The 15,715-nt window shown below is 38.2% G+C and overlaps 1 protein-coding gene across 6 annotated transcripts in view; it reads left to right on the top strand.

The window, feature by feature from the left end:
* The window catches only part of Dcaf6 (DDB1 and CUL4 associated factor 6), a 115,189-nt gene that overhangs the window by 15,847 nt on the left and 83,627 nt on the right, over positions 1 to 15,715 (top strand). For all 6 annotated transcript variants that reach the window (XM_052737468.1, XM_052737467.1, XM_052737466.1 and 3 more), the window contains exons 3-4: positions 5,261 to 5,322; positions 11,719 to 11,811. In XM_052737468.1, coding sequence (XP_052593428.1) covers positions 5,261 to 5,322; positions 11,719 to 11,811 — 155 coding nt within the window. The remainder of the gene's footprint in view (positions 1 to 5,260; positions 5,323 to 11,718; positions 11,812 to 15,715) is intronic.

The raw sequence follows: 15,715 nt of genomic DNA, 5'->3' as shown, positions 1-15,715 counted from the left end.
GGCTGAGTGAGAAATTGGGAGTTACAAAATTTAGTCTTTCAGAAATTTTGAAAGTTACTGAATTTATTTAATTGTGTAGCTATGAATTCTGATGTGGCTTGCCTTTAAATTACCCAACTTCAATGATTGAATTAACTACACAGTGAACTGTTTAATTTGAAAGGTTATGGCTTCATGAAAATATTGAACTTAACATGAAATTAGTTTTTAGGTGGCTCATAATGATGGAATCTCATGAACTTGGGTTAACACCAAAGATTTTTGTTTGGATGAATATTTTCAAAACACCACTCTATAATCCTAGCACTGGAGAGGCTAGGGCAGGGATATTGAAAGTTCAAGCCCAATCTGGGAAACATAATAAGACTGTCTCAAAGGGATGGGGGAGGCACCAGCCCTTAGCTGAATGATTGAGATATGGAAATGGAAAAGATAGAAAAGGATAACAAGTAATAATTCAGCAAACATCAAATGTTGTACAAGATAAGCTCCTTTGTGTCAAAAGCCCAGGTCTTTTGTAAGCCCAAGTGAAATAATTAAAATAATTAAAAGTTATACAACCATTAAAAATAGGCAATAGGGGCTAGAGAAATGGCTAAGAGGTTAAGAGTATACTGCTCTTGCAGAGGACCTAAGTTCAGTTCCCAAACCCGTGTAGGCAGCTTACAACAGCCTGTAACTAAAGCTCCAGGGAGCTCTGACCTCTGTGGGCACTGTACTCATGTGCACAAATCCACACTCAAACATGCATACATAGAAATTTACAAAAACTAAAAAAAAAAATGGCTTTGTATCCATGGTTCTTCAAAGATATTCTGTATTATTCTAACATGTCTATTACTGAGAGAAAATACAGATGACAGAATAGAATGTATCATCATAAATAAATCACAATGAATAATAAGCCATAACTCACTTTGTGCTAGGCACTGTGATAGGACTTTGATAAGTGTGTATTCGTCTTAATGGCACTTATGCCCCATTAACATACAGTAGGACATCAAAATAGAATTGTAAGAGGAAGCATGGAGTTCAGACAGGCTTGCATAGGAAGCCTCAGTACCAAGGTCATGGTAACAAGTGTCTAATTGTTAGGAGAGGACTGTCCATGCATTTTCATTTCTCAACACTGTGAGTGGAGACACTGAACTGCTTTGTTCTGGATGATCTTTTCAGTCATGTAATACAATAAGCACATGTGGGAGATACCATAGCTCCTTAGGCTGAGGCCATTTGGTATTTGTCCAGTGTTAAAAATATAGATCATGTCTCAGTAGTTTTGTACAGGGACAAATGGTTTTACTTGATTAAAAAAAAATGAGTACCCTCAGCTCAGTTCTTCAGCTGTAATTTCAACCCATTTATCACATGCACAACATCCACTCAGGCCTCTCTGAGATGGTAGATGGGTCTGGGAGACTAGGAGACCAACATGAACCTACAGCTCATACTGCTTGCTGTGTTGTGTGTGTTGGAGTCCTTTCCCTCTGACTTGGGAAGAGATGGTAGGACCGGGGATGTGGGTCAGTGGTAGGGTGCTTGCTGAGCATGTGTAAGCTCATGGATTTGATCACTGGCTCTTGAGAGGGGTTGAGTAGGAGGGAGGAGAAATTGGCTCTCTGGTAAGTAGGTGTAATTTTTAATAGTGTCCAAATACGAGTTTATTTGAATTTGATATAATTTGGTTTATTAAACTTAAAGCTTATTTTCTGGTGGGTTTTGGTTTCTAAAAGCACGCTTTTGTGGGATATCTAGACAGCAGCATCAGTTTGTGTCTGTAGTCATACACAAAAGTATCATTCAGGAGGTATTCTTTTAACAGTATCATGCCCAGCTTCCAGCCTTTGGGCACATATTTCCTATGTGAGGGCTCTTGCCAAACAATGCACTTTATTTTCTGTTTTCTTATGACCTATCACCATTTTGTCTAGATCAGAATGGCTAGAGCTAGGCTTTAAACTCACACTTTAAATTTTTGGGAAAACGGTTTCTAATATTTTAGCATTTAATATTTGTAAATTTTATTACCTTATTAATTTGAGCACTTTGTTGTTTTAATTCAGAAAGACTACCAAACCTACCTTTTTTTCTGTTTCCTATATTTTTATTTTTTAAAAAACTGAAAATAAGATTCAAAACTTAATTATAGGCTGAGAATATAGCTTGGTAGCAGATAGTTTCTTGCCTAGCATGCATGAGGCACTAGCTTCAACCTCTAGAGTTACAAAAAAAAGAACAATGGAGCAGTGTGGTTTACTAAACTACTGAATTTCAGGTAGGATAGTGGTGGCGCACCCCTTTAATCCCAGCACTTGGGAGGCAGAGGCAGGCGGATCTCTGTGAGTTCCAGGACAGCCAGAGCTACACATAGAAAAACCCTGTCTTGAAAAACCACAAACAAAACCCCCAAATCAAACAAACAAAAAACCAGACCTTGAATTTCTTAGAATTTTTTATCTTTAAAATCAATTATAATAGCATGATACAGTTACACTAGTTTAACAAAACATGTACATTTATGGAGTCACTCACTCAATTTTATAATATATGTGACATAGCAAACAAAAGGAAGAAAACAGATACTTTCCCTACACAACATTTAAAAATATGTTCTTTATTCATGTCATACACCTGTTGCACACTCTTTGGTATTTGTTATACAGAGTTTTAAAAAATGAAAGTCTCATATAGACATAGTTATTTTTCTTTATAGTTGTGGACTTTGAAATGAAATACCTGGATATTCTGTTCACCAATGTATATTGCATTGAAATGGTTACGTTAAATACTTTAATATTTTAAAAAAATTAAGAAACCAGTTTTTAAATGGCTGGACCCCTTAAACTTGCTAACTCAAGATTCATTTATACTTTTAAAATTATACATTCTGTAGGTATAGAAGGTTTTTTTTTTAACAAAATACATTCCAATTTAATTTTTAAAACTTTTTTAAGTTTCTATTTTCAAACACACGCTATGATTGTTGTAACAGCTGTCCCAATGATGTACTTAGTCAAAATAAGTTTTTTTTTTAATCTTTAAGTTGTAACATGTAGCGCCCTGGCAAGATGACTCTTTTTAGAAACAAGGACAGTTAAGAAGTCAACATTTTAAGAATCCCAGTACAAAGAATTACTTAGAGCATCACAGAAAACAATGCATGAGACAGGTGAAGTGTTTCTAACTCACTAGTACAGGGATTTGGTCACTTATCTCAAGTAGCTGAAGGACTTCAGCTCAAGCATGCCTTTTTTTTAGTTTTTCGAGACAGGGTTTCTCTGTGTAGTTTTGGTGCCTGTCCCAGATCTCACTCTACAGACAAGGCTGGCCTCAAACTCACAGAGATCTGCTTGGCCCTGCCTACGGAGTGCTGGAACTAAAGGCGTGCGCCACTGCCACCTGGCTCAAGCATGACTTTTTACAGGGATATGGTATCTATGAAGCAAAAAAGGAAAAGCTGTTGTTTCTACTCAAATACTTCTAGCCTGTTTTTAGTCAAGTGGTTTTTATGTAATTAATCCTTTAACTTAAACATTCTTTCCCTGAAAAAGACATTTTTAAGGTAATTTTGGCCCCATGGCATAATTTTTAAAATAGATGGAATTCTATAGTTAACCCCTCCCCCCATTTTAAATCTTATACACACATGCACATACAAATATATACATATTCTCAGGATCATAAAATATTTAATGTTAATAAGACTAAATAATTACTAAATGTTAATACAAGAATATATTTGTAACAGGTCTTTATATCTTTAGCTCTCTGATAATGACATGGAAACTTTTTATTAATTAGGAAAGCCTGGCCTTAGCTTAGGCTTGTTCTGAACTAGCTCTTAAAACTAAAATTAGCCTGTTTATTTTAATCTACATTCTGCCACATGGCTTGTTACCTTTCCTCAGTACTGTATTAACTTCCTCCACATCTGGCTGGCGAATCTCCCATGCCTCAGATTCTTTCCCAGAATTCTATCTCTCAGGAAGGGGGTGTTATAAAGAACAGTGGAGCAATGTGGTTTATTAAACTACTGAATTTCTGTAATCTTAAATAAATGTAGGATCACAGAACAAATCCCTCCTAGGTAACACCCATAATTAATTTTAAAATTCTGTATGTTTATCCTATATCTAGCCATCACACCATTTAAAAATAGGAAGGGAGCCGGGCGGTGGTGGCGCACGCCTTTAATCCCAGCACTTGGGAGGCAGAGCCAGGCGGATCTCTGTGAGTTCGAGGCCAGCCTGGGCTACCAAGTGAGTTCCAGGAAAGGCGCAAAGCTACACAGAGAAACCCTGTCTCGAAAAACCAAAAAAAAAAAAAAAAAAATAGGAAGGGAAATCAAACAAATTAACTTGAAGATCTTTGAATAGGGAGAAGTGTGACACAGAAGCTTGCCCTTCATGACAGAATGTAGAACTTAGGATCATTGTGATAATTCATCAGCCTGATTATTCAGTTAATTGCAGCTCTTTGTTATACATTCAGCTTCCACTGCAGCTGCTGAGTAAACACGCTTTCTGGTCTATCTTTGGGAAAGTTGATTCATTTCTCGCTTTTCAGAAAAGGAACTTAACCTATTTTTGCAACATTAAACTATTTTGTTCTTAATGGACATTCAGGCTGATTTACTTACAAGTTTTTCTACTACATATTTGTTTAAAATATTGGGGACTGGAGAGATGGCTTATCAGTTAGAGCACTGATTCTTGCAAAGGACCTGCCTTTGTACACAGTGTACATACATACTTGCAGGTAAAACACGTGTGCACCTCAAATAATACATAAATCTTTTTAAAAAATCAGTACATCTTATTATTACTGTTTGCCACCATATTTAAAATTGAAAATTGAATCCCTCCACCAATTCTCTTTCATTCCCCTTGGCCTTCTTTATTTTCCTGCTTAATTTGTTCATAACTGATATTGTCTCTTATTGAGACTTTTTATTGTCTTTACCCTTGCCCAAGGGAACACTGTATTCCTAGTTTCTAGAACATTATCTGGGAACAGTGAGTACTATTTGTTAAGTGAACAGATGGAGAAACAAGTATTTACTGTGGTTTAGATACCATGGTGTCTTTTGTAAGTTAGTTATGTTAATGAGGAAATAGACTTTAGAGGGTTAATTTGTCTAGTATTATTCACTTTATAAGCAGTAGAGCTGGAATTACAGGTCGAATCATATTGTGACAGGTCTACACTCTTGATTTCAGTGGCGATTGTATGATTTATTGAATTCTTTCTTTTTAAACAGGAAGAAGAGAATTTATCCAAAGATTAAAACTTGAAGCAACCTTAAATGTGCATGATGGCTGTGTAAGTAATGGTTAATTCTTAACTATAAATGGCTTTAATAATGTGTTTAAATGTCTGATGAAATGTCCTAATCCTCCTAGAGTGGATTCTAACTGACTTTTAAAAATGGGAAAATAGTAGGTGTGGTGGTACACGCCTTTAATCCCAGCACTCGAGAGGCAGAGGCAGGCAGATCTCTGTGAGTTCGAGGCCAGCCTGGTCTACAGACCAAGTTCTAGGACGGCCAGGGCTACAAAAAGAAACCCTGTCTTGAAAAATAAGAAAAAAGAAAAGAGGGGCGGGGATAAACAAAGGTATGGTGACACAGTTCTAATCCTAGTACCTGGGAAGCCAACACAGGTGAATCTCATGAGTTGTAGGCCAGCCAGGACTATATAGTGAGAACCTGTCTCAGGAAAAGAGAAAGAAAGAAAGAGAGAGAGAGAGAGAGAGAGAGAGAGAGAGAGAAAGAGAGAGAGAGAAAGAAAGAAAGACGAGGATGTGGGGGAGTTGGTGGGGAGTAGGGAGAGAGTAAAGGTTTTGAATTAAAGCATTAAAGTGTGTTGGTGCATATTTGTAATCCTAGCACATGTGAGAAGAAGGCCCGAGAATCAGGAATTCAAGATCATCCTCAACTACATAGGGTTCAAGGCCAACCCGAGCTACATTGAGACCTTATCTCAAACACACACACACACACACACACACACACACACACACACACACACTTATGCCTTGAAAGCTTATTTTTGAATTTAGAAAAATGTGTGTAAGGTTTCGTTTTGTTGTGTCTCAAGGCCAGGTGAGTTTTCTCCTTATGAGGCTTCTATTTCAATCACTTTACTGAAGTTGCTTTCATGAGAATTCTTATGACTGTCATACCTCCAGAGCCTGTGCTTACGTCTTTAGCTGTCTGCTTTGTGTTGAAATGCTTTTCTGCTAATACTATATTCTCTTTGTTTTTCTTCCAACCTCATTGACTCACTTCATTGTGTCTTCTTAGCTGACTGGTCTACTCCTTTTTTTTTTTTTTTTTTTTTTTTTTTAAAGTTTTTTGAGACAGGGTTTCTCTGTGTAGCTTTGGTGCCTGTCCTGGAACTCACTCTGTAGCCCTGGCTGGCCTCAAAACTCACAGAGATCTTCTGCCTGTCTCTGCCTCCCGAATGCTGGGATTAAAGGCATGCACCACCACCGCCCAGCTCTGTTCTACTCCTTTAAACCAGTGTTTTAAAGTGTGTGTGTGTGTGTGTGTGTGTGTGTGTGTGTGTGTGTGTGTGTGTGTGTGTGTATGTGTGTGTGTGTTCTTCTTTTGAAACAAGGTCTTGCTATAGTGCAGACTGTCCTGGAACTGACTGTAGGCTGAGCTGTCCTTGAATTCATGATCTAACTGCCACAGCCTCTCAAGTGTGAGGATTTCAGGCATGCACCACCACACCTGGCATCTGCCTTATAGTTTATGTCTTATAGCTAGAAGTCTCTTCCACATTTCTGTGAAGCTTACTTATTTTCATTTGGCTCTCCTTGAAGTATTACTTAACAGAAAAGCTTTCCCTGACCACCAATTAAATAGCATGCCATCTCTAATCATTATCTTTATGCTAGCTTTTTTCATTGTACTTATTAATGGCATTATAGTTGTCTAAACATATGTATTCATAGTCAGCATACTTGCCCCCTCTGTCTTGGCACATTTGGACTGAGGAAACTTCTTCAGAGATTCTTTAGGAAGATACTAAGTGAGTAAATATCCAGACAAATAAGTATCCAGGAATTCTTAGCACATGTGGAGCACTTAGGAATTACTCACTGAAGAGGACAAAAGACTGTGTTATAGGCCAGGCTTTATACTCTTTAGGAGCCAAAGACCAAATCTTTTACCTGTCCCAAAGAAAGATTTCCAGATGTTAGTTGCAAATGGATTTGGTATCATCTATATCTTCCCTCTTTAACTCTCTTTTAGGTTTTACTGTGTTCTCAAATGTTTTTTTTAAAGAAAGTAAACTTTCTCACAACTCAAAACCTTTTTTCTTTGCCTTCACACCTGATTTATGATTTGGGTGGGCGGGCATAAAATTCTAAGCTCGACATCATTATGTTCATTCAGTAATTTTATAGGCTACACACGTGCATTCAGGCATCTAGTGTAGTTGATAAGAATGATGTGAGTTAATTCTGTTTTTTATGTTGCTTTTGTGCATTAACTTGTATTAAAAATTTTATAGAGATTTAAAAAAGTTTATTGATGTAATTGTACTTGTTTAGATGATATTGGGCACCTTCAGGGGACCATAAGCAACTGTGCTTATTTAAAATGTACACTTTGGTAAGTTTAAATGTATATATTTAATGGTGAAGTCGTCACATCAGCCTGTCAGTCACCTCCTAAGATCAATCCATCCTCTCATTTCTCATTACCATAATTAACCCTAGTCAGTCTCTTTTTTATCATTGTAAATTCATTTATATTTTTAGGCTGATCTGCTGATAGTGGGTTATCAGTTCTAACTGTGGTGTCATTTATACTTTCTAGAATTTTTTTTAATAAATCTTTTTTTTTTTTAGCTTGAACATAACAATAGGTTATAATTCAAAAGTCCAGGGTTATTTGAAACTGGAAAATACTTTCTCTGTAGAAAATAGTAAAAATGATAACATTTTCCAATTAGCCCTTTTAAACCAAATAATAGCTGAATTATACATATAAATATTGATTAGATTCTGGGATACAGAAGAAACCTATCTTCATCTATTCAGAGAGTTATGTTTTATTTAAGTTGTGTAAGTGAGATTCCTATTCATCTTCCCCTTCACTGTTTGATTTACGGCAGATATTTTTCTATAGGCTAATCCATAATCTAAAAAGATTTTAGCCTCCCCTCCTGAAAGTACCGCCAGCATATTCTTTCATCAGCTTGATAAAGTACAAATTCTTATCCTAATAGTGAAATGTTTCACTGAAGTTTGCCCATTGATTGGACAAAATCAAAACTTATTATAAGCCACAGTCATCCTAGGGTCCTCGCTGCTAGGTAGCCTCCCTGGATCTGTGGGTTGCAGTCTGATTGTCCTTTGCTTTATATCTAGTATCCACTTATGAGTGAGTACATACCATGTTTGTCCTTCTGGGTCTGGGTTACCTCACTCAGGATGATATTTTCCAGTTCCATCCATTTGCCTGCAAATTTCGTGATGTCATTGTTTTTCTCTGCTGAATAGTACTCCATTGTGTATATGTACCACATTTTCTTAATCCATTCTTCAGTTGACGGGCCTCTGGGTTGTTTCCAGGTCCTGGCTATTATGAATAATGCTGCTATGAACATAGTTGAGCAGGAATCTTTGTGGTATGATTGAGCATTCCTTGGGTATATGCCCAAGAGTGATATGGCTGGGTCTTGAGGTAGATCGAGTCCCAGTTTTCTGAGAAACCGCCATACTGATTTCCACAGTGGTTGTACAAGTTTGCACTCCCACCAATAGTGGAGGAGTGTTCCCTTTGCTCCGCATCCTCTCCAACATAGACTGTCATAGTGTTTTTGATCATAGCCATTCTGACAGGTGTAAGGTGGTATCTCAGAGTCATTTTGATTTGCATTTCTCTGATGACTAAGGATGTTGAGCATTTCCTTAAATGTATTTCAGCCATTTGAGATTCTTCTTCTGAGAATTCTGTTTAGCTCTATAGCCCATTTTTTAAAATTGGATTGTTCAGTATTTTGATGTCTAGTTTCTTGAGTTCTTTAAATACTTTGTAGATCAGTCCTCTGTCAGATGTGGGGTTGGTCTGAAGATCTTTTCCCATTCTGTAGGCTGTCTTTTTGTCTTATTGACCATGTCTTTTGCTCTTCAAAAGCTTCTCCGTTTCAAGAGGTCCCATTTATTAATTGTTTCTCTCAGTGTCTGTGCTGCTGGTGTTATATTTAGGAAGTGATCTCCTGTGCCAATGTGTTCAAGTGTACTACTTTCTAGAATTTTAATAAATAGAACCATCAAGCACTTTGCTTTTATGCCAGGGATCAAGCTCAAAGCCCAGTACATGCTGTAGTACAAGTGCTCTACCACTGAGCTGTGTACCTCTGGCCTTGCATTCTCTTTGATGTATAACTTCTTTACTTAGAATTAGTTAGAATAATTATTTTGAGACTCATTCATGTTGAGGATGTCAGTGGTTATTTGTTATTGCTGAGGGCTCCTTATATGGGTATACTGTAATTCAACTATTCACCTACTGGTGGGCAGTATTTCTAACTAGAGACTATGAAGTTACCATGAAGCATTTGTGTACAGTTTTTGTTTGTTTTTATTGTTTTTTTGATAGATACCTAGGAGTGGAATAAATGAATTGTAAGTATAGGTGCATATTTGTTGCTTTTTTATTTATGTATTTATTTATTTTTGGACAAGTTCTTGATAGGTAGCCCTGGCTGGCCTAGATCTTGCTATGTGACCTAGAGTGATCTATCATTCCTTAGAGATCAGAGGCACTGGATCCCCCTAGGGCTGGGTCTTCTGGAAGAGCAGCAAGTGCTCTTAATGCTGGTCCTTCTTTCCAGCCATATTATTTCCTTTTTGAGGTTCCAAATTTTCTGGCCTGTTATTTACATTTCTCTAAAAAGTTTCTTAACGTTTCTTGGAGTTCTCCCAGAAACAAAATATTCTCAATTCTTGTTTATTGGAGACTGTCTTTATTTAGTCTTTAATTTTGAAAGGGTGATTTTCATGGAGTACAGAATTCTTTGTGAATGTTTTATTTTCCCTCAACACTTTATATCATTCTACATTTCTTATTTATATTATTTCTGAGAAGTCAGGTGACATTATTATCTTTTCCTCTATAGATAAGGTACCTCTTCTAGCTTTTTTTCAGGATTGTTTCTTTATCTTTGATTTTCTTTATCTGGGAAGATACTCAGTTATTTTTGATGGAAGAAACACAGTTCTCACCTCAAAACCCCAAGAGAGAGTTTATTCTAGAGCCAGATGTGAATGATGGTGGCCCAGGGACAGAGATTTAAGCAGCCCTAAATACCATGTTAAACACAGTAACAGTTTCTGAACATTTTGTAGTAACAGAACAAAGATATTTGTACGTCAAGACACTTTAAAAAATACATCAATGGAAGAATCAGGTAGATAGTCTCAGCAAAGTAGGGGAAGCTCTGTCTCAGATGCTGTCTACAGGTTTAGGTGTTATCTGATAATTCGTAGTTTTGGGCTTGGTGGAAGCTAATGGTCTGCTAAGTTAATATGTTCCAAAAGGGTTCACCTGATATCGAAAGGATGCTAAGTCAGACACAGGTGAGCAAGAAAGGGAGCTGAAGATAGCCCAAGATAAATTGTAATTTATCAGCCTGGAACCTGTAGCATTCCAGCCTCTCCACACCACTTAGTTCTTATTAGTTAATCAGCCTTGTGTGGCCTCTTCCCAGGACTTAATTCACATACTTGAAGTTCTGTAGTCACTTGTTCTCCTCAATTTCCTCTGAGCACCCTGAATCTGTAGTTTGCTGATATTATTTTGAGGACAGTCTGTCATTATTGTTTCAAATGTTTCTTCCCTTTCTCACTTTAGTTGTTTGGTATTCCCATAAACATGGATTATATACTTTTTGTGTTTGTATCACAGTCTTTGGATATTCCAGTGACTTTCCCCTCCCCCACTCTTGGACTTCGTTCTCTTTGTAGGTTTTTTTTTTTTTTTTTTTTTTTTAGCGAGGGTTTCTTTGTGTAGTTTTTGAGCCTGTCCTGGATCTCGCTCTGTAGACCAGGCTGGCCTCAAATTCACAGAGATCCGCCTGCCTCTGCCTTCCAAGTGCTGAGATTAAAGGCACGCACCATCACCACCTGGCTTTTCTTTGTAGTTTTTAAGGTTTCTATATATCAATCATTGAGGTTAGAGAGTTTCCTCAACTATGTCCAGTATGCTATAAGCCTATCAAAGCCATTCTTCATTTTTGTTAAACTGTTATTGACTCTAGCATTACTTTACTGTTCTCTTTTAGAATCCCCTCTCTACTTTAGATCACCGGTTCTCTTGTGTTGTCTACTTTATTAACGCTTTTAGCATGTTGTAATTCAAGTTTTCCTACCCAGACACGGTTTCCCGCAGAGGTTTCCATTGCTCTGCTCAAGTCAGGACTGCCTGGTGTCTTTGGTCATAGTGGTAGTAGTTTGTCTGGAGGATCCAAGAACAATGGTTGACTTCTGCAGTTTCTTGAGCCTTTTAGGTTGTAACAGTGGTTTCCAGGACTCTGGTATGTGAATCAAGGACTGAAGTCCGGATTTTCAGTCTGTAAAGTTTCCATCATAGACAGTAGCTTTATTAGAGTTGTAAGTTCTGTAACACAGGTAAGTGAAAGATGGTTCACTCCTTTTTATGTCCAATTTACTTATGTTTCTTTTTTCTTTTTTTTTTAGGTTAATACAATCTGTTGGAATGACACTGGAGAATATATTTTATCTGGCTCTGATGACACCAAACTTGTTATTAGTAATCCGTACAGCAGAAAGGTGAAGTGCTTAAATATGTATAATTTGATGATAAAAAAAGAAGCTAGGAATGAGGAGATTGTAATCACAGGATAGGCATTTGTATTAGAATATCCTCTTTATTCAAGTTAATTGTGTAATTTAGACATTGTTATGTGTAGGTACTGCAGTTTCCTTTGGAATATGTAAGATTTTTGCTTGTTTGTTTGGTTTGTTTTTTTGAGACAGGGTCTTCCTATGTAGCTCTGGCTGGCCTGGAACTCACTATATAGACCAGGCTGGCCTCAAACTCACAGAGATCCACCTGCCTCTGTCTCCTGAGTGTTGGGATTAAAGGTGTCCGCCACTATGCCCTGCTGGGATATTTAAGTTTTCACTTTATCCAAGTGTTTATAAGACAAATGATATCTCAGTAACATTGTTTGAACAAAAGAGGACATTGTGTTTTTTTCTTTTCACTAACATTAAGGTGTTTGAATGAGTGAATTTTGCTTACTGTTGTTATTTATTTGTAGCATATTAGAAATAACTTTTTGAAGCCGGGCAGCAGTGGTGCATACCTTTAATCCCAGCACTCGGGAGGCAGAGCTGGGAGGATCTCTGTGAGTTTGAGGTCAGTCTGGTCTACAGAGCGAGATCCAGGACAGGCACCATAACTACACAGATAACCCTGTCTCGAAAAACCAAAAAAAAAAAAAAAAAAAAAAAAGAATAACCTTTTGATAGCACAAACCTGCAATCCTAGCACCCAAAAGGTAGAGACAGAAGGATCTTAAATTTATGGCTAATCTAGGTTACAGTATCAAGACTGCCTCTAGGGGCTGGAGACATGGCTCAATGGTTAAATGCATTGACAACTCTTCCAAAGGTCCTGATCTAATGCCCTCTTCTCTCATGCAGATAGAGCAGCAATAACTCTGCTCCCCATGGGCTCACAGAATAGTTCAGTTTTTACTATTTGTGAAGCAAAACACTCTCCAAATTACAAACAGTTTTTTCATGTTTTTTTTTTTTTTTTTTTTGGTTTTTCGAGACAGGGTTTCTCTGTGTAGCTTTGTGCCTTTCCTGGAACTCACTTGGTAGTCCAGGCTGGCCTCGAACTCACAGAGATCCGCCTGGCTCTGCCTCCCGAGTGCTGGGATTAAAGGCGTGCGCCACCACCGCCCGGCAGTTTTTTCATGTTTAAGAGCACTTCAAAGGGCAAATATTCACAACAGAATTAATAGCATACATTACTTAATTTGGATTACTCCAAAAGAAGCAGTAAAGGCTTGTTCAAACTTGTATATCATAACATTCTATTTCACAACTTAGGAACATCTCAAGTGTTTTAATTTTAAGTGTTTTACAAGAAATATCAGAAATATTAAAGGAATTTTTATAATTAAAATTTTTGTAGATGATAATGATAGTATACTATTGAGCTTCTCAGCATATTTAATATATTTAGTTATACCATTAATTTTATATTAAGAGATAAAACTTAATTTTTTTAGATTATTTTATGTGTATAAATATTTGGCTTGCATACTTGGTGTCCATAGAGGTCAGAAGGTGTCGGATTCCCTGGAACTGGAGTTAAAGATGATTGTGAACCACCAAGTGGGTTCTGGGAACTGAGCATAGGTACTCTGCAGGAACAGAAGTGATCTTAACTTGAGCCATCTCTCTAGCCCCAGGATAAAGCTTTTTAAAATAATAGGTTTGTTTTTTTTTTTAAATTTTCATTGTTTTGTTTTGTTTTTAGACAAAGTCTCACTGTGTAGCACTGACTGGCCTGGAACTTGCTATGTAGACCAGGCTGGTTTGGAACTCACAGAGCTCCACCTGCCTCTCCTTCCCCTATGTTGGGATAAAAGGTGTGTTCCACCACTTACAGCTAAGTAAGTTTATCAGCCGGGCACTAGGGAGGCAGAGGCAGGTGGATCTCTGAGTCCTGGCCAACCTGGTCTACAGAGTGAGTTCCAGGACAGTCAGGACTACAAAGAGAAACCCTGTCTCAAAAAATGAAAAGAAAAAAAAAAAGTAAGTGTATCATGTAGTTCTTATGAAGGTAAATACTACCAGTTTCTTTCTTTTGCCTCCCAAAATATTGTGAACTTTTAAATTATGTTTTATTTTTTCTTCCTTTTCCCATTTTTTTGTGTGTGGGGTGAGGGATATTGTTGTGCATATTTATATATGCATGTTTTTGTATGTATATGGGTACATATGTGTGTAGGCATACATGGCATGTGTGCATGTATACATGTAGAGGCCTGATGTTGGCATCAGGAGTCATCCTTGATCACTCTTAACTTTTTACATTGGGGCAGGATCTCTCAGTCAAGCCATAGCTGAGGTTATGGCTAGCCTGCTTGCTTTGTGGTTCCCTGGCTCTGCCTTCCAAGGCTGAAATTACAGATGGGCTGTTTACACACCTGGCATTCACGTGGTTTCTGGGGAATCCAGGTTCTGGTCCTCAAACTTGTGTGGCTTTAACCCTGAGTCATTGCTGTAGCCTTATGTTCTATTTTTTATCTTTCTTTTTTTTTTTTAAAATCATTTTATGTGTATAGATGTTTTGCACACATATATATATATCTTTGTATCACATGTGTTCCTGGTACCTGCGAGGCCAAAAGAGGGCATTGGATCCCTTGGAACTTCAAGTTACAGAGTTATGAGCTGTAGTGTGGGTGCAGGGAATTGAACTCTGATCTCTGGAAGAGCAATAAGTGTTCTTAATGTCTGAGCCATCTCTCCAGCCCTCACTCCTTTTAAAAATATTTATTTTTATTTTATGTGTGTTAGTGGTTTACCTTCATGTATGTATGTGTGCTACGTGCGTGCTAGGTGTAGGAGGCTAGAAGAGAGCAGCAGATCCCCGGGAACTGTAGTTCCCGATGATTGTTAGCTGCCCTCTGGGTGCTGGGAGCCAAACTGGGTCCTCCGCAGGAGTGGCAAGCACCTTCACGCCAGCCTTGTATTTTTTAAGGACCTTGCCCCACCTTTGAAACACTGTGTAACCCAGGCTATCCTCAAACTCACAGTAATCCACCTGCCTCAGTGTACCAGCAAACTGAATTAAAGGTGTAGTCTATTCTACTTGGCTCTAGCCCTAGCTTTCTGCATTTGTCATTACCCAAATGACTGAGATGATTAACTTTAAAAGAAGAAGGCTTTCAGCCTGTGGCTTTGGAGGGTTCAGCTCATGGTTCTTTGACTCCGTTGCTTTGGGTTTATGATTGGGCAGCATATCACAGCAGGAGTTTGTGATAGTCACACCACTGGCCTCTTTGGCAGGAAGTAAAGAGGAAGAAGATCCACACTAGGATCTTACAGTGCTTTGCGTGTGTATACTCCCAGTGACCTCCCAGAGTTTCCACTTCCTCCTAAGTATTTCTACCCCTGGGGCCAGTCCTTTAAATAAATGGGCTACCACTCCCCACCCCAACCTCCCACCCCCGGGATCAGCGTATTTAAGATCTAGACTATAGTGAATTTTTTTCTGCAACTAACTTTTTGTCCCTAAAGTCTTTAAAGCAGCTTGTGAATTTGCAGATTTTAATTTTTTTTTTTTTTTGGTTTTTCGAGACAGGGTTTCTCTGTGTAGCTTTGCGCCTTTCCTGGGACTCACTTGGTAGCCCAGGCTGGCCTCGAACTCACAGAGATCCTCCTGGCTCTGCCTCCCGAGTGCTGGGATTAAAGGCGTGCGCCACCACCGCCCGGCTTAATTTTTATTCAGTATATTATAATCTATCACCGATACTGGGGTTTGTGGTTGTTTTGTGTGTTGAGACAGGGTCTTGCTGTGTAGCACAGGCTGGTCTGGAACTGGCTCTGTAGCTAGCCTGAGTTTGAGCTCCCACTTCTGCCTCTGTTGCCCAGGAGCTGAGATCAGAGGGTTTGCATCGATGCTGTGCTGTGGGTGTTATTCTTTGTG

The sequence above is a fragment of the Peromyscus californicus genome, unplaced genomic scaffold (assembly GCF_007827085.1).
Source record: "Peromyscus californicus insignis strain IS unplaced genomic scaffold, ASM782708v3 Scaffold_14__1_contigs__length_90479793_seg_2, whole genome shotgun sequence".
Classification (NCBI taxonomy): Eukaryota; Metazoa; Chordata; class Mammalia; order Rodentia; family Cricetidae; genus Peromyscus; species Peromyscus californicus.
Note: the sequence above shows the minus strand (reverse complement) of the source record. Positions and strands in the feature narration are given on the sequence as shown.